General features: G+C 51.7%; 7 protein-coding genes across 7 annotated transcripts; 4 read left to right on the top strand and 3 right to left on the bottom strand.

The window, feature by feature from the left end:
* Positions 1-1,209: 1,209 nt before the first annotated feature.
* KD926_009512 (aconitase family protein) lies at positions 1,210-2,955 on the bottom strand (the record flags this gene model as incomplete). Its single annotated transcript, XM_053102158.1, has 1 exon — positions 1,210-2,955. One exon carries the CDS (start codon positions 2,953-2,955, stop codon positions 1,210-1,212), a length of 1,746 nt encoding a protein of 581 aa, XP_052954350.1.
* A 718-nt stretch (positions 2,956-3,673) lies between these two features.
* KD926_009511 (uncharacterized protein) lies at positions 3,674-4,657 on the top strand (the record flags this gene model as incomplete). The annotated part of the gene is made up of 1 exon (XM_053102157.1): positions 3,674-4,657. One exon carries the CDS (start codon positions 3,674-3,676, stop codon positions 4,655-4,657), a length of 984 nt encoding a protein of 327 aa, XP_052954349.1.
* A 1,739-nt stretch (positions 4,658-6,396) lies between these two features.
* Positions 6,397-8,683, top strand: KD926_009510 (uncharacterized protein; the record flags this gene model as incomplete). Its single annotated transcript, XM_053102156.1, has 3 exons — positions 6,397-6,410; positions 6,496-8,330; positions 8,388-8,683. 3 exons carry the CDS (start codon positions 6,397-6,399, stop codon positions 8,681-8,683), a joined length of 2,145 nt encoding a protein of 714 aa, XP_052954348.1.
* A 907-nt stretch (positions 8,684-9,590) lies between these two features.
* KD926_009509 (putative sulfate/molybdate transporter) lies at positions 9,591-11,000 on the top strand (the record flags this gene model as incomplete). Its single annotated transcript, XM_053102155.1, has 1 exon — positions 9,591-11,000. One exon carries the CDS (start codon positions 9,591-9,593, stop codon positions 10,998-11,000), a length of 1,410 nt encoding a protein of 469 aa, XP_052954347.1.
* Positions 11,001-11,325: 325 nt separating this feature from the next.
* Positions 11,326-11,604, bottom strand: KD926_009508 (uncharacterized protein; the record flags this gene model as incomplete). The annotated part of the gene is made up of 1 exon (XM_053102154.1): positions 11,326-11,604. One exon carries the CDS (start codon positions 11,602-11,604, stop codon positions 11,326-11,328), a length of 279 nt encoding a protein of 92 aa, XP_052954346.1.
* A 618-nt stretch (positions 11,605-12,222) lies between these two features.
* Positions 12,223-18,541, bottom strand: KD926_009507 (uncharacterized protein; the record flags this gene model as incomplete). The annotated part of the gene is made up of 4 exons (XM_053102152.1): positions 12,223-17,300; positions 17,349-17,624; positions 17,682-18,021; positions 18,074-18,541. The coding sequence occupies 4 exons, from the start codon at positions 18,539-18,541 to the stop codon at positions 12,223-12,225; spliced, it is 6,162 nt and encodes a 2,053-aa protein (XP_052954345.1).
* Positions 18,542-18,775: 234 nt separating this feature from the next.
* Positions 18,776-21,084, top strand: KD926_009506 (hexokinase family protein; the record flags this gene model as incomplete). The annotated part of the gene is made up of 3 exons (XM_053102151.1): positions 18,776-18,891; positions 19,157-19,810; positions 19,881-21,084. 3 exons carry the CDS (start codon positions 18,776-18,778, stop codon positions 21,082-21,084), a joined length of 1,974 nt encoding a protein of 657 aa, XP_052954344.1.
* Between the last annotated feature and the right edge of the window lie 99 nt (positions 21,085-21,183).

The following is a 21,183-nucleotide window of genomic DNA, read 5'->3' as shown; positions in this document are numbered from 1 at the left end:
ATATCGCCTATCATGGAAAATTATAACAAAGAGCCAAATCTCTGCAAGAATCAAATGTGTTGGCCGGGCGTTGTTGGTCCTCGAGCTGTCACGGTTAGCGGACCACCTACAGATTTGAAACAATTCACTCAGTATCTATCCAGACAGGGTACTGAGAAAATTGTAAAACGGCTTCCAATTTTTGGGCCCTGTCATTTTCCTTATATGAAGTTGGACTGGAATTTCGCGCAATTTTTGCGTGGATGCAGTGTTAGCTCTAACCAGCTAGCGGATTTTCCAGTGTTGAGAAATGTGATATATGACAGCGGGTGGTCTGTCAAGGCGGATAATGCCCTTGACCTCCTCGATGAAACCGTCAAGAGCAGCATGTACAGCCCAATTCGGCTAAATATGTTCGTTGAGAAGTTCGCGTCCTGTAATCTGGCCAACAATACTTCATCTCTCACCATCACTGTCGTGTGTCCTTCCACTGGGGTGGAGGGCATTGAGGAGGCGTTCAGATCACGAACAAAAGCTGTTATCTATATTAATAAGCTGCATGATCTGGTGGGGAAGTGGGATCCATCTCCAGGATTTGTGGATGCCCCATTGGCTATTGTGGGTATGGGCTGTCGATTTCCCGGGGCAGACACGCCAGATCAACTTTGGGGCTGCTGGAAACAGGTCGGGATATGCATGAAACGGTAGTCAACCCAAGTCGCATGATTTTTATGTCGTTTTTCAATGTAAATGCGAGAGTTGGCCAACTTCTGCAGGTCCCTAAAAGTCGATTTGATATTGACAAACACCGACGGCCGACGCTAAGGAGAAAAAATACTTCAACACCCTATGGGTGTTTCATCGACCAACCAGGGCAATTTGACCCTCGATTCTTTAACATGTTTCCAAGTGAAGCTGCCTAGACAGATCCGATGCAACGGCTTGCTTTGATGACTGCATACGAGGCACTCGAGATGTCAGGCTTTGTGCCGAATCGGGGTCCTTCAACGGCCCTTGACCGCATGGGATCCTTTTATGGCCAAGCTAGTGATGACTATCGAGACACCAATGCAGCACAGAATATAGGGACATACTTCATTACAGAAAGGGAGTTTTTACTCATCTGATCGTTTTTGACCACTGGAGTGCCCCGGCGCCGGGTCTCCTCTATATAAACTCAAGCCACGGGGGTCATATATTTGGCACATTACCGGAGAGTACTAACAACTTTCATCGTAACCCTGACTGAGAACTATCCAACGGATCAATAAACTGCCCTGTGCAAGCGGCATCCACGCACTGCGCCAGGCTACCGAAATGAACGCCCCGATTGACCATTCCAGGCGCGTAATGGGCATATTTACCCGAGTTTGTTATGATGTTCCTGGCCGATTTCGGTACAACGGGCTCCCCGAGCATGCACCAGCATGTATCTGTGATGATTGTCGCGCCGAATTCTTTTAAAATGGTAATGATCCCGGCTGCGGAAGCTTGCTCATATGTGCTACGACTGGTGGTGATGATGAATTCGATAGATGGCAATTTCTTCCGTGACTTGCAAAGGTGGGATACGCGCTCGAATTCTTCGATAGCGAAATGAGGGTTTCCGAGAGAGACGAGGCCGACAGATGGGTCGGTGGCGGAGTTCAGGGCTCGTCGACATTCTTGGATCTCGGAGGCTGTGATTTCAAATTGGGGCAGATCAGACTCGAGGCTAGCGAATTGTCCAGATTCAGGAGTCACTCCCTTCATATGAAAGATTGCCGCAGAGGAAGTAGTGGCGAAGGCAGCGCTGAAGGCTTTGAGATCTATTCGATGCGGGGATAGGTGTTCAACTCCACAAACTAGAGGAATGCGATGTTGGGCAATCTTCCCGATCAAGTACCCCAGGACTGGATAGAAAGAATCATCGATCGCGCCTATGTCCGTATGTACTTGAACCAAAATGCTCGGACGACGCCCTTCGGTCGTATGACACCCGGCTGAAGGAGCTCGCCCGGTCAAAGCGATGCACACGTCAATGAAATCGGGATATTTCTGCGTGTGGGCCCCAAGAACGCTATTTGCAAAGACGACCGCATTTGATTCTGCCCAGCCAATATTTTCGCCTTCTTTCGGTGCATTGTCCAGAGTGTACGGCGCACATGTAAAACTGGGCTGTGCGCCCATGGAAAGATACACGTTGGCAAGTGTGCCGGCCTGACATGCTAGCTCAGGATCTATCCCGAGCTCCTTCCATCGGCGCTGGTCAATCGATATAGAATTCAACGTCGTCGGAACCACGAACTGAGCACCTAGGTTTTGAAAGGTCTGTGCGAATGTAAGGCTAGCTGGGCCGGTGTAGATGCAAGCGTCGATGTGAGCGCGCGAGACATCAATAAGACGGGTCGCACCTTGAATGACGGCAAATTGAAGGATTATACTGAGGGCCTTTTTCGCCGCCGCACCACCTTTTCCAGCAAGGACATTTTTGGCCGACTCAGAGAGGTCAACCTGGTTACCTATAGAATAGAGCTGCAATGCTGGAGTTGACAAAGGCACGTCACTAAGCTGAACCCGCCCCGTATCGATCGCTGCGAATTGCCAGTCACGTAGAGCATGAAAACCAGCAGATGAAAGTACCACGACAGGGATCGAGCGTTCAAAGAGAGCTTTCCCCACTAACACACCTAGTGTTAATATTTCCTCCGCCTGCTCGAATATCAAACCCGCCGGAGAACACTGGTTGAGCAGGAGCTCGAGCATCACAGTGCTGCCAGTACAGGATCCGCGACCACAGGGGATAACAAGGATCCGACCAGCTATGCATTCACCTCGCAAGGGATGGTGGTGATCCACAACGTCGCCCGTCTCGGGATTTACTCCGCCCCAGAAACTGAGGCTGGTCGAACTGTATAGTAGTTCGGCAGATGCTGATCCGTTGATCAAACATCGGCCTTGGAATGTGGTAACTGGTCTGGTGCGATTGGATGCCATACTAGCTGTAGTATTGAGCATCCAGTTATGTTGTAACGGTTGCGCTTGCGACAGCGCCTTAAATGACAGCTTTATCTCGGGAGGAGATACCGAAGCCCCGCACTCTATTGCCGGCTTATACTTAAATCTAAGGAGAGACTCGGGTTCCTCTTGCGCTTCCCCATAAGAGCTTGCTAGAAGTGCACGATTGTCTCTCGGTCCAGAAGAACAGTTGCATGGTCCCCAGGCGATGTGGATGCAAATTCTTGAATCGAGTAGCTTGCATGAGGGGTGGATTGGTTCAAGAGCGCCAATTATTCGGAGATATTCTCGGGGATATCTGAGCCAGGCAACAGCTGCCTAGTCGGCCCGACTAGATTGCTTGATCGCTGTTGATTTGAGACATATTCCCATATTCTACCCTCACTAGATTCGGCCCCCATGGCATGTTTGTATTCAATCTCGGTATCCGGTCTCTGAAAAGGCGAGGATTGACAAATGAGTCAGACGTGGTGGAGAGGAAGGAGTCGAGCGACGGACGATGATTGCCCGAGACGCTGTCCGAAGTGTTTGTCGTGTTTGTTCTGGAGGGTCCGCCAAACAGTGCAAACCGGCCAAACCCCTCCGGCTTCACCATTGAGAAACGCGTTGGAATCTGGTCAATTGTCTAGGTCCATCCCAGTTCTTCATTCTTCCTCATAATCCTGTGTAACTTCCCGAATTCTCTCCCATCGGCACCATGGCCACCTCGATTGTGAATCTCGACAAGTTCGCCAACTTCGATGTCATTCAGACCACATATAAGAAAGTCCATGACCATGAGATCCGAGCGGACTTTGTGATCCCCAAATTCAAGTCCACTGGAAAGCGACCGGTGATTGTCCGCTTCCACAGTGGTGGCTTGGTATGCGGGGATTCCCTCATGAAAGAATGGTTCCCCACGTGGCTACTGGAGCTGGCGGCGAAGCACAACGCGGTCATTGCTACCGCTAACCACCGACTGTTGCCAGAGTCCAGCTCCACGGAGATATGCGAGGATGTTGAGGAATACTGGACTTGGTTGCACTCGTCGACCGTGGCGGACCTGCTGTCTTCTTCCGTGAACCCGACAGAGCTTGATTTCACCCGAGTCCTCAGTACCGGTGAATCCGCCGGCGGTCTGCTGAGCATCAATCTTGCACTGTCGCATCCCGACGAATTCCGAGCCGCTATGGGCAGTTATCCTGCACTCGACATGGCGTCAGCACATTTTGGTGGACCGAGCCCGCCGCCGCTAGAGCCGCCTCTTCCGGCGACGTTGGTGCGTGATCATGAAAGCAAGATTCAACCGGGGGATGTCGTTTCGACTGGATTTTCACTTGAGCGTTTCCAGTTGATGATGGCTGCCATCCACTTTGGAGATCTCAAACGAATTTACGAGCGCGGGACGGAGGGCCAGCCACGGGGCCGCTTCTATCCCCTTGAAAAGCTAGATGAGCCAGATGTCAAGCTTCCCCGGGGTGGTATCACGATCATGCATGGGAGACAGGATACAATTGTTCCTGTAGACGGCGTGGAGAGGTTTGTGCAAAAGGCTCGCGAGGTGGCTCGGGGGCAGCAGGCAGAGGGTAAGATCGCTTTGACAGTGCGAGATGGAATCCATGGCTTCGATATTGAGACCCCCTTAGAAGAGCAGTGGCTGAGCGATCATGTGGCCGTACCTGTTAAGGCTTGGTTAGAGTGATAGGATTGTAATATACCCGATGGCAGATTTGTATATATTGAGAGAGAGAGAGAGAGATTGTTTAGACATACCCTTGCAATCAATATTTCTTGCAATCCTGCGCACAATTCCGAGTATTTGGACAAAGCGTCGTGATGCCGTAGTGAGGGAACTTTGCACGTGGGACGGTGATTGTCTCGGTACTTCTCTTGCCCGAAACACTCCCGGGGGTTCCTCCCTTCTCTCATCATGGCATCAAGTCACTCCCTTGAATCATTTCATCGGGACCCATTCGATCTACACCTAAAAACCGTCACTATAAATAAGGTGGCAAAAACGTGGTTTTTGCTCCTCGTGGCGTCGTGGCATCCACGGTCGATCAGGGAGTTCCTGGTTCCTGAACAACCATCAAAGTCCATCTTATCTTGAGATCAGATACATTTTCGCCATTTCCCACGGTCTATCCCAATTCCTCTCGCTCCTCTGGGCTGCTCTTTTTCCAACAAGTGGCATCTGACAAAAGTTGAAGCCCAGTCAACAGGATATCTGACTAGGTAATGCGACGGGAATCCTCAGTGGCAATAGGCAATACGGAGTACGTCTGTCACGCGATGTTATGGTTCCAAACCACGCCATTCGATCGAATCAAACCATATCCGGGGTAGTTCAACTCGGTTGGAATCGCAAATCGGCATTTCGACGTAGGAAAAGACGAATGTGGTAAGTCGGACTTCAGATCACCTGAACGGATGATATCAGTTGCCACCGAGACCTGCGTCTAGAACTTTCTCGCGCGGATGAACATCATCTGGATGCTCCAATTATATTTTGCGTTGCCAAGTCATCTGAGGAATGCTGCAATCGATTATTCGATGAGGGTGATATTTCCTCCCGCTCCCTCCGCCCGCTAAGACTCGGGAGTTCCACCAGCTCTATCCCGACGACAACTCCGCCCCCTTGTTATGCCGACTTGCATCTGGACAAGATTTGTATCAAAGGATATTCGTAACCCGACAGGATGTATGCACACAGAACATCTGAACTGGCGTCGATAGGCATTAGGAACATGGCGCCTCAATTAGTTCGCTCGATGCCCATTCAGCAGACAGAAAACCTGTCCACAGGTCAAAGATGACAGGTCGAATTGTCTGAACGGCCATAGCAGTGAGAATAGGATCTAGGGCCACATGAGATGGCTACCGGAGATCAGACAACATTTATCAAGCAGGCCCACGCAACGGCCATGGCCGCTTTCCGCCTGCCCGAGAAAAAATTTTGCCGTGCGTCGGCACCTTTAGTTATCGCGGATTACTCTGTTACATTACTTTACCAGGCCTTCAGAGATAGAACTCCCCACCTCGGAGACTAGTGATCTTCAATAATATGAAAGACGGGTTGGCATTTTCTCCCAACGAGCGCTCACTGGCCGAACCGACTCCCTGCTTTGATCTCTGGTGGCGACGGAGACGTCCGCCCCAATCAGAATTAGTTACTAATATTCAGCCTAATCCGGGAAAGGATAACTAGGGCTTGTGCCACCGGATGTTCCTTCCAGGCAATTAAACAACGTCCTGTCGTTTGCCTTTGCCCTGGAGAATGTGGCAGCCCAGGCCCAGTTTCACCCTGGCCGGAGCTAAGCCGCGGTCCCTGGAATTTTTCTCCCAGGAACAGCTTCTTTAAATCAAAGAGGACGAGAGAAGACGAAGAAAGGTCGAGTCGGAGGGCATAACTGCCCGATAGTAACAAGTCAGCCTCCCAGGATGTTTCGCAAAAGGTATTCGCGCCAGTTGTCACTTATCCCCTCTCCGAGACCCCCGGAGTCGCCTGCTAACTTTGGTTTTGGCTTCCACCATCAAAAGGAGCGGGCAGAAGCCAGATGAACTCTTGATCAGTGACTTCCAAAACAAATTCGGTCATGTTACCACCGCTTCGTGTATCCCTGAGACGGGGATTCAGCCCGACCAGACCGCTGCTTCCAGTGCCAGCGGGCAGGCCCTGCCGACTTTCGATTCCAGCCCAGCGTTATTCATACCGAACCCTGCCTTCGCGTCCTCCCCGTTGAGTCGGCAGAACTGTTCTTGCACCCTGTTCAAGAGTCGTATGTGTGCGGTACTCCATAGCCCTGCGGGAGATTTGCATACTCCGATGCGTGAGTGTGATTCTGTCCCCGCGACACTATCGCCTTGGGGGCGGATGCTTGGTGGGCAGCATGCCGACCCCCATGCACACGGTGCAGGTGCATACCAGAACGAATATTTTCACCGCCCCGTGTTTTCTTGGCGAAATTCCAATCCATTCTTTCAACAACCCTCTTTTTCACCCAGATCATTCATGCTACAGGACCCCAATGCCGGTCTCGGCCCTCTGGAGCCCGTCCCGAAGACGAGCGTTGCACATTCCGACACCTCGGCACCGTATTACTCTCCACTCCACTTCTTATCCCGCGAGGTAGATTCTAATGATCACCTTCTTAGTTATACCCAGTCGTCATCGTTTCGATACCAGGTAGTTCTGCATGCACCGACGGCCACCTATAACAAGGAATGCGAAATCCCCGTCACCTATCTGAATCGGCGCCAAGCATATAAGGTCTCAGTTGTCGACACGGCCCCCCCTCTGACTTCGTCTTCTGTCCGGTATAGAACGCATGTCCGAATTTCGTTCGACGATGATAAACAACGTGCTGACCCCGCAGCGGCCTGGAAGATTTGGATGGAGGGGCGCGGGCTAGCTGAGGCTCGTGAGGCTAACTCCAAGCTCGCGGCCGTAGAGTTTGTTGATGTGAAGCCCAACACCATGGGCTTTGCTGAGAATCGCATGGAGCTCGAGAGCTCTTCACTGGACGGATTCTGCGTTGCCTGGACCAGTCATCCGCAATCGGCCGGATTTGGCTGCGAACTACACGTTCTCTTCAACTTTCTATCTACCGACTTCAGCCTGTCCAAAGGAGTCAGAGGCTCACCTCTCCGGCTATGTGCGAAGACAGAAGTGGTCTCGACAGACTTGTTGCTTCATCATCCGCCCCATATCTCTGCGCCGGAGATGTCTTGTTGTAAGGTTAAGTTGTTCCGAGACCACGGATCGGAACGGAAGATAGCGAATGACATCGCACAGCTTAAGAAGGCAATCCAGCGCGTCGAAGAGTCTATCGCTCACTCTGGGACCGACGGTAACCGTGGCTCCAGTAAAAGAAGACGCGGGAAACTCCCCCTGGTCGCTCGAGGCTCCGAGGCTAGCGTACAGCAGCTCGCCCCGACCGACCTGCACAATACGCAAGACCCCCCTGGCACTGACACTCTTGCCACCGATGAGGACCCTCAGAAGGTATTGTTCGTTCTCAAGATGATGCTTTCATCTTCCCAGCCATATAGCCTGCTCTCGCTGCCATGTGACGAACGTGACGATCCTGATCGGTTCCCTGTTCTGTTGTCGAATCCCCTACTCGGCCCTCTGCAGGAAGTGCGTTCTCTTACCGGCACAGGGCTATCCTCGAAGCTAAGCACCGATGGTCAGTGGGGAGTATTACAGCAGCATGCGGAAAATGACCCCAACGCTTCCGGCGTCGCACCTACTCATCTCGTGACACCTCAACAGGCCAGCTCCATGAACCCGAATGTCGACAGCTCCCCCAACCGACCACTAACAACACTCGACATACCGATGCGTAGCCGTGTAGGCAACCATCAACGTGCCGGTGAGTACCGTAGACGCACCGTATGTGAAATGGACCCTTAACATTTCCTTCTCATAGTTGCCTGCTTTTATGTTATTCGACGTACCGACGGTCAAATCGAGGCTTACCACCATGCCGTGTACCTACTCCAACGAACTCTAGCGGATTTCATTAAGCGACTTTCTCGAATTCAGAAGATCCCGCCAGAAAATATCATCCGGGTAGTTCGCGTCAACTCGGCGGGCTTGCGCATCCTGGTCGATGATAATGTGGTCCGAGAAACGCCTGAAGGCCAGGACATGATCGGGGAGTTTGTGCAGATAGAGGATTCTGCGACCCCCTTGTCCAGCTGGCAGGTCAACCTGTTCTATTAAAGTTGGTCCTGGCTGGCTTGACACACATCCGAGAGAGCGTCTCCGCAGCCTATGTTGCCAGCGGCCGCGTGGCAAATGTACCGGGGCTAAAGCGCATCAACCAGTCATCGCTACGGAGAGGTCTGATCGCCGTGTTGGAGCCGGACCAAAGGAGTTCTCGGCCATGTCACCGGCGGTGTATGCACCGTCCCAGTCCATAGTGAAAAGTGGGAAGGATATCACGACATTAGAGCTGGTTCCCTATGCCATTGAGATAGTCCCCTCAGTGTGCATTGGTCATTGAAAGCATCAGACTCGTATGTAGTTATCCAATTGACTACTGGCTGGGGTAGCTTGATAATTAGGGCCCTGGTTAAATGCGGTCAATCGGGGCCAATGCACCCTAACATCATGAACCACGCACCAAAACCATTCAAAATTGGGTGCTCAGTGGTAGGTTATCTTCTTCTAGTTTCATTAAGACCACGCAAAAGTTGTATCCGTAGCCGCACAGCATGATATCATGATGACCAGGGGATGGGTAGGACTTGAAATGTTGCGCATGATAAGGCAGTGACGTAGAACAAGAGTTGGAACATCAGCAGCGATACGATATCATCCCAAATCGAACTGTTTTCCAACATTCTACACAGTAGAGTACGGAGTACTTTAATATATCCCGCAGTGCCCCATAGTGGCCAGGGTGAATGACGTGCCACTGACATGAATGGCGCGCGCTAACAGACCAAGTGGAGGCCCAATTTGGCCACCCCGAATAGTTTCGCTAATGACTAGAGGAGAATACAATTGGATGGAAAACGCAGCCGATAACGTGGACTGAGTCCGAGGTGTCATTGATCGTTCATCTTGGAGGACAGCATCATGGCCTGAGAAGGGGGAAAACGCAGGCAGCAAGGCACCCCCTCACATGGCGCGGGGCTTCGCTCTTTTCCTCCCCGACCGCCGCTCTTCCGCTTCACCCTCATCATCCTCCATCTCATCATCCTCCGCCAGAATGACCTACTCCTTGCGACAAATATCCCAGCATAACCTCAAGACCTTCCGTCGAAATTATGTATCCGAGATATCCGGCTCCCTGGGGGATCTGGGGACGTTCCTCCCCATCGCCATTGCTCTCGCCGTCAATGGCACCGTCTCGCTGTCCAGCACCCTAATCTTCTCTGGCATCTTTAACATCCTGACGGGTTTGTTGTTCGGGATCCCACTGCCGGTGCAGCCCATGAAGGCCATTGCCGCCGTCGCTCTCGCCCAGTCCTTTAGTAACGGATCCATCGCCGCAGCCGGCATCTTCGTCGGCGCCTGTGTTGGGGTGTTCAGCGTCACCGGTCTCCTGCAGTGGTTCGCCGATGTCATCCCCATCCCCGTCATCAAGGGCATCCAGGTCGGCGCCGGACTGTCCCTGATTATCGCGTCGGGCACGAGTCTCCTCTCGTCACTCTCCTGGGTCCATCCGTCCTGGGCCGATAACCTGATCTGGGCAATCGCGGCCTTTATCTTCCTCCTCGTGACCAACGTGTACCGCACCACCCCCTACGCCTTGATCGTCTTCATCCTAGGCCTTATCTTTGCCATTATCCGTAGCGCCATAGCAGCTAGCCTCCCTTCGCTAGAGATCTGGCATCCGTTCGTTTTCGTCCCGACCGGGCCGGAATGGGTGCGTGGCGCTATCAACGCCGGCATCGGCCAAATTCCCCTGACGACGCTGAACTCCGTCGTGGCGGTCGTGCATCTCGCCAGCGATTTACTGCCCAGCGTGCACACGCCATCCATCACGTCGATTGGACTCAGCGTCGCGGTTATGAATCTCGTCGGGTGCTGGTTCGCCGCGATGCCGGTGTGTCACGGGTCCGGAGGGTTGGCGGCGCAGTATCGCTTCGGCGCGCGGTCGGGATCCAGCGTTGTGTTCCTGGGTGCGTTGAAACTCATCATTGGAATTTTCTTCGGCGAGTCGCTGGTCGAGTTGCTGAAGCGTTTCCCGTCCGCGTTGTTGGGTGTCATGGTCATCGCTGCGGGACTGGAGTTGGCGAGTGTCGGCGAGAGCCTGAATACAACTGGGGCCCGAGACATCGGGAAAACGTATCATGGCTTGCTCGGCGCCGATGCAATGCAGGATGTGTCGCCGATGTTGAGTGATGCGGATCGCAAGCAACGGTGGACGGTCATGCTGGTGACGGTGGGATTGTTAGTTGGGTTCAAAAACGATGCGATCGGGTTCTTGGCAGGCATGCTGTGTCATTGGATGTATCGAGTTCCGGTGGTTATTGAGAAGGTGAAGGAACGGTGGCAGGAGAGACGGGGACGTGTTCGGTTGGAGTGAGAACATGCATATACGACCTACATACATTACTTATCAACGGACAGGCGGGAATAAACGAAGACCACGATATAGCGAGCTCAAGTGGGATATCCTAGCAACAAGGCTAATATACAATCAATTCATACATTCATGATGACTTCATCTCCTAATCATACATCAAATTCCCATCATATTATCACGCATCAAGGTTATCCCAACCTCGTCTCCGATCTGATAAAATTTTACATCCTGATCAAGAACCAACTAGTTAGCTTCATAACTTTACCAAACACTATCTCCAAAAAATATAAACTCACCATTACTTCAACATCAAACATTAAAATAATTACTCCTCATCAGCATTCTCGATCCTCCGGGCCCCACCATGTCCACCGGTAGTAGAATCTCCGACCAGTCGTTCCTGGCCATCACCATCAAACCGACGTTCCTCGAAGACGGCTGGCTGGCCGAGATCCTGCTCAGCGGTGCGCACGACCTTCGATCCGTCGGGCGCGGTGTGCGAGGAGGTAGCGGTGCGGTAGCCCTGCTCCTGGCCGTTCGAGTTCGAGCTCGAGCTAGAGGAAAAGAAGGAGGACGAGGAGGTAGAGGAGTAGTATTCGGACATCGTGGTTGTTTTTTTGGTTCGGAAAAAGGTGTTTAGATTATTATCTTGGAAGGTGGTGTTTGCTCGTTTGAAGGACTCGAGGTGTGAGCGTAGAATAAAATAAGATCTGATGTAAAAAAAACTAAGCCCAGGTATATGTAAGACCAGAATCGCAGAATTAAATACCCCCTCGGAGCATAAAAGTGGCGAATGACTTTGTTTGATGTCATATAACCAGTTGTAACTGGGCATTTGCAGCTGTGGAATATCATTGGGCAGGGAAACAGTTAGAATGGAGACTGGTTCGAGGGATGTTCTCATTCCTGGAGCTTGCGGTGACTTCACTCGTCTGCGAGTAAATTGGGTCGGTGACGTCATCTGTCTGGGTTTTTATATCATTTTCTTTCGAGGGTTGCAGGAATAGATTGTTTAGGTATTGGGATTGTTATGTCGGTTTCAAGTAGGTTTCACATTTTATTATCGTGTCAGGGAGGTCATTGTTTGACCTTATCGATCCCAATAAATGTGCTTGTTCATTTTTGTACTGGAGTTGGCTATGAGACAGAATATCACAATGAAGAACTAAGTAACTCTGATTCACGCGGTAAATTTATCAATCTGACAAAACTGGACTTTTAATCAAACAGCAATGGCATGCTGCTCCTGATACGACGGAACACCTCTGCTGGCGCCGGTACTATTCGCCATGATCAAATCATCCGCGGCCTCAGCGCGCCCGGACCCGAAATTCTTCAAATTCCACTTCTCCACGCCCTCCACGCCGTCTAGATCCTGCTTATACGCCTTGAACACGTCCGAGCTCAGCCGCTCATACTCCGAGTACTCCTTCGGCCACTCGCCCAGTCGCTCCACGGCCAACTTCAACAGGTGCAGATGCTGGCGCACGTATTTGCCCTCGTCGTCTTCGCTGCCGGGGCTTGGAGAGCGACCGGGGGACGCGAATCCCGACTCGAACCCCTCGTCTAGGTCAGCGGAGATGGTTGGGTCGACGAACACTCGGAGAGCGTTTTCATGCAGCGATGCGGCTTTCTTGTAGTAGCGGAAGGCCATCTCGCGGCTCTCCTTGTGGCCTTGGTAGCCCTGTGCCACGCTGGTGTACATCTGGGATAGGAGGACGGTCATTTCGATGGTCGCCGGGTGGCGGGGGCCGTGGACTCGGGCGCAGTTGTAGACGATGTCTTCCGCGAGGCGGATTGCGCCGGAGTAATCGCCGACCAGGTAGCGGGTGATGATCAACATGCGGCCGAGAGCAAGGACATACTTCGGCTGGGAGGTGCTGTGGGTGTCGCGGTTGTTCCAGAGAGAGGTGAGCACCCAAGCGAGGTTCTGGTAGTCGTGTTGGTCGTCGAGCAGGCCGATGAGGTTGTTGAGGTTGGTCAGGTCGAGTTGTGTCAGGTCGATCTGCCGGGCCTTGAACAGAGACATGATCTCGTGCATGATGGTCGACGAGCTGTTGAGCATGGTTTGCTGGGTTGAGCGGTCGAGGGACGATGAGATGTCGCGACCGGAGATGGCTAGACCAAGCTTGAAGCCGAGCTTCATCATCGTGGTGGAGGCGAAGCCATCGTGGGATTGGAGGTAGTGGAATGCAGTGAGTGCTTCGTCGCAGGCTGCTTGGTATTGCTGCTTGAAGAGAAGCTGGATGACCTGCTCATAGCTGGCGATGGCGACGGAGCGGAGGAAGTCATATGACCAACGCGTAGTGAAATAGGTCAGCAAAGTGGTTATGAAGGCGTTCGCCTGCGTCGCAGTGGCGTAACTCTTGCCCTCGGTGGACAGGAAGTATGCGGTGCATTGGTCAACAACTCGGGACGCGCTCCACTGACGGCCTCGGGATAGAAGAAATCCGTAGAGGCGAGATCCACAGGTGACCACGCTTTGAACGGTGCTGGACTTGGAAGACAACTCAGTGCGGAATTGTTCGTAGTAGAGATACTCTGTAGCCAGGGACGAAAATATCTCGTTGAACGTGACCGAAGAATCATCACGCAGGCTATATTCCATCTGAGCGAGGAACACAAGGCTCTCGCGTTGCTTGGACGACAAGTCGAAGCTCACAGACCTGGCGTTGCTCGTATCTTTGGCAATGATCTGCCGGTACAGCTCCTGAGTGAGCTCCCGTGCCTGTTGAACCTGACCCGAGGCGATATAGCTGGACGCAATGCTCTTTGCCGCGTCTGTCAATCTGGTTGATGACTTCTCGGTAGACAGTGTCTGCACAGTACCCTCACGGAGCAATGAAAGGACTGCCTGAGATTGCCCTCTCTTGGAATAGAGAGAAACCAAATCCTGCATCTCAGAAAGGGATTCTTCATGGGCCCACCCGTAGTTCGAACGAACCGATGACAGACGTCTGTTTCGGATAGAGACCACCCGAGCCATCTGCTCAGAGCTGACGGTCTCGGCTTTCGTGGCTACAGCGGCCGCCTGTTCCTCGTAAATCGCTTCCAATGTGGCTCTGACATCGTGGTGATCCACTTCATCAGATTTGATCTGGAGAAGCTCTTCGTAAAGACGAACGGCCTCAGTCTCGTATCGCTTGGACTCTTGACAAATATTGGCGAATGTCATGGTTGCCTGAACGCTAATGGATGCCGACGAGCCAAACAAAGACCTACAGGCATGATGATACTGTGAAGCAACATCATGGAGGACGCTGGAATTGGCTTGAGTCGCACGTAGACATTGGACGTAGCGACTGAACATGGTCCGCACAAAGACCTGATCATGAAGCTTCGGGCTAATCTTGGAATTGCGTAGGGCACTGAACATGACCTTAAAGTGCGGCACTGCTTCCGTATACCGCCCGTGGTTCCAGAGTTCGTTGGACACTAGAAGGAGGGGTTCGAAAGCATCTGGGTGACATGTATCTGAGTCCTTATTGAGTGCTTGCACAATGCGTCGGTAGTACTCAACGGAAGTCGGGCTGGGGCTAAGCTCCGCCAAGGTCCAGAGCTTCTTGATGACTGTCGGATGATCACCGCCGTAGCTTTTGGTATAGTCATCTAGCAATTCTTTGTGTAGCTCGATCTGCTTCTCCGCCTGAGAAGTACGCTCATAAACGCGGAGCAGGGCGGTCGTCGTCCGGTCAAGCATCTTATCGCCCGGTTGACGGTCGTGTCGCACCGCGTGGTAAAGCCGATGTCGGCTGTCTTCCTCCTTTGCGGGTCGCCGTCTGGAACGATAGCAGTCGCCCAATCGTTCTGCTAGCGCGACGCAATGATCAACCTGGGAAGCCGGCAGTACGACATCCTGCAGAGACGGGGCAAAGAATGCCGGCCAGATGACCTGTAGCACCTTTTTCAAAGTCTTGGTAGCATCGTGCCATCTGTGCTGAGAAATATAGGTCTCAACAAGGGTGTTGGCCGCCGATACGGACGATTGATCAAATGAATCGCTGTAGACAATCTCTTTTAAGGTCCTCTCGGAAATTGTTGACTTGGACGAACCTGCCAGCTGCATCACATCCTTGGATGTGGACTGAATGTTCTGTTGGATGCTCTTGTAGGTGGCATTCTGATAGTTGCCGGAGCTCCGGTAGAACTGGGAACAGCTCTTGAAGACATCAAGAGCCAACACGGACAGGCCGACCGACTTCATGACTTTTGCGACCTCGACAAACTGCGAGACCACGGCCTCTGAGTTCGATGTGGTTCGGTCATATTCCTGCCAGAATCCCGAAAGAACAGACGCAACTTCGTTGCTCCTGCCCTGAGACTGCAAGAATTTGGAAAATGCCAGCACCGCCTGGGCATTCTTCAGCTCCCATTCGGCAGAGCGATGTCGTCGATACTGAGCACTGGTTTGCTGCCATGTTTCGACGTATGTGCGCTCAGCGGCTGGAACATTGCCTTCCGAAACCTGCCTCTCCGCATGGGCGATCCGAGATTTGAGGTCATACTGAGCAGAGGATTCGATCAACTCATCCTCTTCTATGTCATTCAAATCAAGCGCTACGCCCGTGACAGTGTGCTTGGCATGGCGACCGTGCAGATGCACACGCAGAGAGTCGTCGGACTGTCGGGAGGCGCTCCAGTGGGAGTCGGCCACGGTGGAAGCTTTTTGGACCTCCTTGGTGATCTCCTGCGCTTTCTTCTCGTCCTTGATGAGCTGGTAGTGCTCTGCTAACTCATTCATCGTGGTGAGAGTGATTTCACTCGTGGATCCATAATGGATCTTGTAGCACTCAACCAGGACCTGGATGATCTCCACACGCTTGACCATGATCTCTGTTTTCGAGTCTGTTATTTGCTCCGCGGTAATGTCCAGAAAGCTTTTAGCAATCTGCATTGTGACGAGGTGGCTGACCGACAGAACATCTTGACTGATCTTGGTGGCATAGTAGAAGAGCCAGGTGGTTTTGGACGGAGCGGATTCATAGATGTCTCGGTAGAAGAGAGCCTGACACAAGATCGCTTGCAGGGTGGTGGGATGGTTTGGGGTGAGAATGTGCTGATACAGGCGAGTTTGAACGTCATGCAAGGACATCAGGACTGGCGTTGGTTTCGTCTCCCAGACCGTCGTCTCCAACAGAGGAATAGCCGTGCAAGTAGGAATAACATTACGAAGTTCTTTTGCTGCACTTGTGATCTCGCTCTCGGTGTTGCAAGTAAGAGCATTCTTCGTGAGGTCAATCCAGTAGCGCAAGGCGAAATCAAGCAAGGGATGCTTTTCCAGCAGACCTCGAGTGAGATGAGAATCCAAAGAGGCCAAAGACGGCTCCTGGTTCCTGGTGACCTGATTCTTGGTATACACCAGCAACCGTTGCGCCAAGTCAAGGTTTCGATCTTTCACGCCCTGCGAGGGTTTGCCATGAGCCAGAACCTCTACAATAGCCGCTTTGATTTCGGCGTGTCGCAGATACACAAGATCGTTTTGGAAGAACACCAATGAGCTGACAGGTTTGAGGATCTGAGACATGTCCGTGCTCTGTTCTCTAATGATGCCCTTGTCAACTTGAATGGCCAGAAGGGATGAGAGCTCTTCTTGGGAAAGAGGACGAGCAGCAGAAGCGAGCCAGCCCAGAACGTTCCTTCCATCCTCGCTCAACGTCTTAGACGACAGGCTGGGAGATACAAGATCTGTGATAGTCTGTCCCGGCTTGGAAAGGCTTTCTACAGCCTTCGAAAAAGCCTGCGCATTGTGGGGGCTCTCTCCAACCACCCGTTTGGCGACAAGCTTCGCCCACAGGAATGAACCATCGGCAGCTTGAGTGATTCGGTTCACACCAATTTCTTGCTTGGCCTCTGACATTTGCGTGAAAGCATGACTGCGTCGGAGCACACTCCGGACCACTGCCGCCACATCGTCAAAAACAAGGTCTGGCGTGACGCGAAGGCCAGTTTGATCCGGAGTTGTAGTGTGCTGCTGGGAGCCGAGTGTAATAAGCTTGACATTGCTTGCTGTGGCCTCGTTCAGGCGCTGAGACAGGACTTGCTCCCCACAGGACGCTTCATCCAAGCCGTCAATAACGAGTACCAGATCTTTGGCACCTTTCAGGCTTGATTCAAGGGCATGACCAAGAGCGGTCCAGAGAATATTGTCGTATGTCTCTTCATCCGTCGTCTTCTGACAACGTTCATGCGCTTCCGCAAGAATCTGATAAAGACGAACATTTCCGATACGCTTATTGAATATCTGGAGGAGAATAGTTTCGACAATCGCGCGTGATGATGTTCTTGCAGAAACACGTCCATCTGATTGATGTTAGACGCAGCAATCAGAGAGACCCATTTACAACTTACTGATTGGCACGTAAACTGACGTATATCTGACTCCTCCAATAGGATACTGCAGGTTATCGGCAATGACGGAGGAGGCTATGGTCTTGCCGGATCCGGTCTTGCCACTGATCGCAAGTTTCCTTTGATCGCCCTTCATAAATCGAGTCAAATAGGGCGTCAACCAGAGGCAAGTTAGTTCCTCTCGTTCCTGAGCGAGGTGTGCCATGGAATCCACCATGTTGGCAAGAACAGGGTCTTCAGGTTCGAGCCAGTGTTGGATAGATTTTACGTTGGACACTATGAGCTTTTCATCAGCATACATTTAAACTGGAGGTCCCATGGAAGTTGGAATACCTTTATCTCCCCCAAGGCCTTCGCGAGTGAGTTGATGTCTCCACATCGACTCCGAAACATGCTGGCAGCGATTGCGAAAGCTTTCGATTGGACCAGGGAATGTGCCATATATATCAATAGACACAGTTTCCGAGGTAAGGGTCTTGATTGACTTATGGAAGTGGGTCGCAACGGATACTACCAAGGTGACCAGGTCGGCCAACGCGAGTACGAGCTGGTCCTTGATATCCTGGGAAACGGAGAACAACTCGACGCGGTCCAGAAGATTCACCAGGCTCGTTGAGCAACTGCAAAAGAATCCAAACAGGAGCATAAGTGCCGAAGCATTTTCTTCTCCAAGCTGTAAACCTTGTTAAACCATGAGAACTAGCCCAAATCAATGACGTGCTTACCTCCAGCAAAACTGCACAATGCCCATAAGCGAGCTGTGCAGCCATGGGACTATCTCCGGCAAATTCCTCGATAGCTAATTCGAAGGAATGGAGGCGTTCCACGAACAAGGACGCCCATACCAGGACCCTATCGTAACTACTTCCTTCGGGGGGTAGCTTACTCATTCGTTCAGTGCGAATGAAGTCCAAGAGGACTGGGTAAGTGGCATTCATGAGCTTTGTTGAGAGAACAGCATCCATTCCATCCGTAGTTTGACGAGTGAGGGAATCAACAACATTCGCAAGTTGCGAAACCTCTCCAGAACTCGACTTCCTCGAGCTTCTTCTGGATGGAGGAGACTGAATAGGTCCGTTAGGCCCATTGTTGTGTTCTAGGATGCTTGACACGCGGCGAGGGCCAAATAGTGAGTTAGGGGAGAGGGGAGAGCCAAAGGTGTAGTGCACATTGGGTTGGAAGGAGGTAGCCATTGTGACTGATTTTCGTTTAGTATGGATTATCGTAGACAGCGTTAGTTGTGATATGATTTGTATTTAACTTGGCGTATGAGAAGGGGTCTCTGTCCAGCCGAGCCTCCTTCGATAATTAAGTAGCATTCAATGGAGGATATAAGGTGATATGAGATTCAGGAGGATGATTGCAAGTCAACCTCTCTCTAATTGTTCATGAAAGAGGTCACTATTTATGGCCATCACCGCATTCGGATGGGTCCACGCCAAGTGATTGACTGGCATCGTGATATCAATGAGGCACGTCAAGATGAGGTCTACGATTTCAGCCCGGACAAACTCAATGTGCGGAATATCGCGTTGATTGGCGAGTAAGAATCGAGTGGAGATGAAGAGGAATGGAAGGTTGGAGGTTGAACTTTGGCGCGTTTGTTACGCTCGTTACATCCTTGCTGAGTCATCGGTCTCCCCGTCGTATCGACACTCCCTTCCGTCTATCTGCACGCACCCTTCCAAACGTTTTCTCGACCTTCATTTCCATCAAATTTCCATCATCAACAGGCATCAGGTCAACAATTTCATCTTGGCATTCAATGTCTCAATGGATCTTTCGAATTCCTGACGGGACAGAAATAGATTCTCGCTAGCCCACTGCCGTTTAGCTCAAACCGCCGACAAGACTCCATCGGCCACTCATGTCGAAACAGCAGGCATTAGAGCCTTGGCGCGCCTCTCCACCATTGCGTTGCGTCAGATGCAACATCGAGTCCGAGAATCATGCTTCGTCAAGAAACGAAGACGGAAAGACAGCATGTCCAGGCCGGACTCAAGTGGCAACGCCAATCCCGCAGCCATTCCAGACCGGAATGTTTTCCTCAACAAACTACGACTAGATGTTGATACGCTCTACCAGCTATCGTCTCGCCTGGCGTCGTTGTATCGGAAAATAGCCTCAACTCCATCCAAGCAGTTCCTCCCTACGGCGATCACCCGGCTTCCTACCGGCCATGAAACCGGTCGCTATCTCGCGGTCTACGTTGGGTTGTTCTACTTGAAAGTGGCCTTCATTGATCTTCTGAAAGATCAACCTGGTCAGGGACAGTCTCGTGTCAGAAGAACCCTGGAGAAAGCGTGGCCCATCGAGGAGCACCTGCGACGAGATGACGCCTTCAACCTGTTTGCGTGGATTGGGGATTGTATCGCTGAAGTGGTAGCCGATAGTCTCGATAATCCCATGGAGAGGTTGCCGAGCGAGTTGACTACAGGAATCTCATTGTGTATGCCTCTTGAGTATGGTTATATCTTGATTCATTCGTCAAATTCTGTCATTCTCGCCCTTCTCATTACTAATTTTTACTAGACAAAAGTCACTCGACGAAGCAATTTTGATGCCTACCGGGAAAGGCTTCGTCTTGAATTCAGATTTAAACCTTCGTCAGGCTTTGCTTCGTGGGTATGAACGCCACACGCGAAGCTTCGATGAGGATCGCGACAGGCCAGGCCCGGCCAAAAAGCGGAAGCTTTACAGTCTACCTACGTTGAAAATTGCAGCAATGACCAACGATACTGGCGCCACCCTTGCTTCGCTGGCGTACTCGATCCCTTCTCTGCCTAACACCCGCGTTGTCATGGGCTTAATTGTCGGGGCAGGATGTAACGCGACCGTCCCCTTTCCCATCGCAGACCTTCATGAGTCCAAAACCCGGCATATCCTCTCTCAGGACCCGGATGCTGTCGAAACGCTGGTATCTACAGAATGGACACTCTCAACCTCGGCGGCTCCTTTATATGAGCTGGGTATCCTTACCTCTTGGGACGAACAACTAGACAAACAATCCCAACGGCCAGGATTTCAACCCTTTGAGTATATGGTTGGCGGAGCCTATATTGGCGAGCTGGTTCGAATCATCTCCTATGACTGGTTTCATCGGATTCGAGGAGTCCCGGCAGCCGAACTTCCTCTGAAGCTTGTCGGGCAACGGACCCTTCAAACGGATTTTCTATCTTTGGAGGTGGCTTCAACTCACAGCAATGAACGATTAGCAACCAAATTATCAATACATCTTCCTCCTCCGGAAAAGAGCAGTTGGACATGGACGCCAGAGTCGGCAAGCGATCTCCGTGCAATCGCAGCAGCAGTGCAGGACCGAGCAGCCGCATTAGTGGCTTCCGCGGTGATTGGACTTCTGGTCAGTATTCGTGAGATCCGGTTCCAAGATATCGAGTCTTCCAGCGCCTCGAGTAGCAACGAACAACCCATAAGCAGCAATGCTCCCAGTGATTCCAGTTGGAAACATGGGCCCGAAGAACTAGCGGTCGCAGTCTCAGGTGGTGTTATCCAGCACTATCCGAGCTATAAAGCGACTGTTCAAAGATATATCGACCGACTCATATTACGCGCAGGTCCGCAGGAAGGAGGAAAAAGTGTCTTTCTTCGTGAGGTCAGCGATGGCGGAATTGTTGGGGTCGGTGTTTTGGCGGGAATGGCCTCGGGTGAGATAGGAGAAATCATCTGCGGGTCATTAGATCGAGACAACGATGCAGGTGGTGAAAAAGATGCATAAACCCACCTAGTTTCTTGATTCCGCACTTATCTATCTCTCTCCATTATTCATTGTGTCTCTCTTGCTTTTTCAATTGATATAACTTTCATCTGGGTTGAC

Source organism: Aspergillus affinis (assembly GCF_023601865.1).
Source record: "Aspergillus affinis strain CMG 70 chromosome Unknown NODE_69_length_187866_cov_87_282759, whole genome shotgun sequence".
Classification (NCBI taxonomy): Eukaryota; Fungi; Ascomycota; class Eurotiomycetes; order Eurotiales; family Aspergillaceae; genus Aspergillus; species Aspergillus affinis.
Note: the sequence above shows the minus strand (reverse complement) of the source record. Positions and strands in the feature narration are given on the sequence as shown.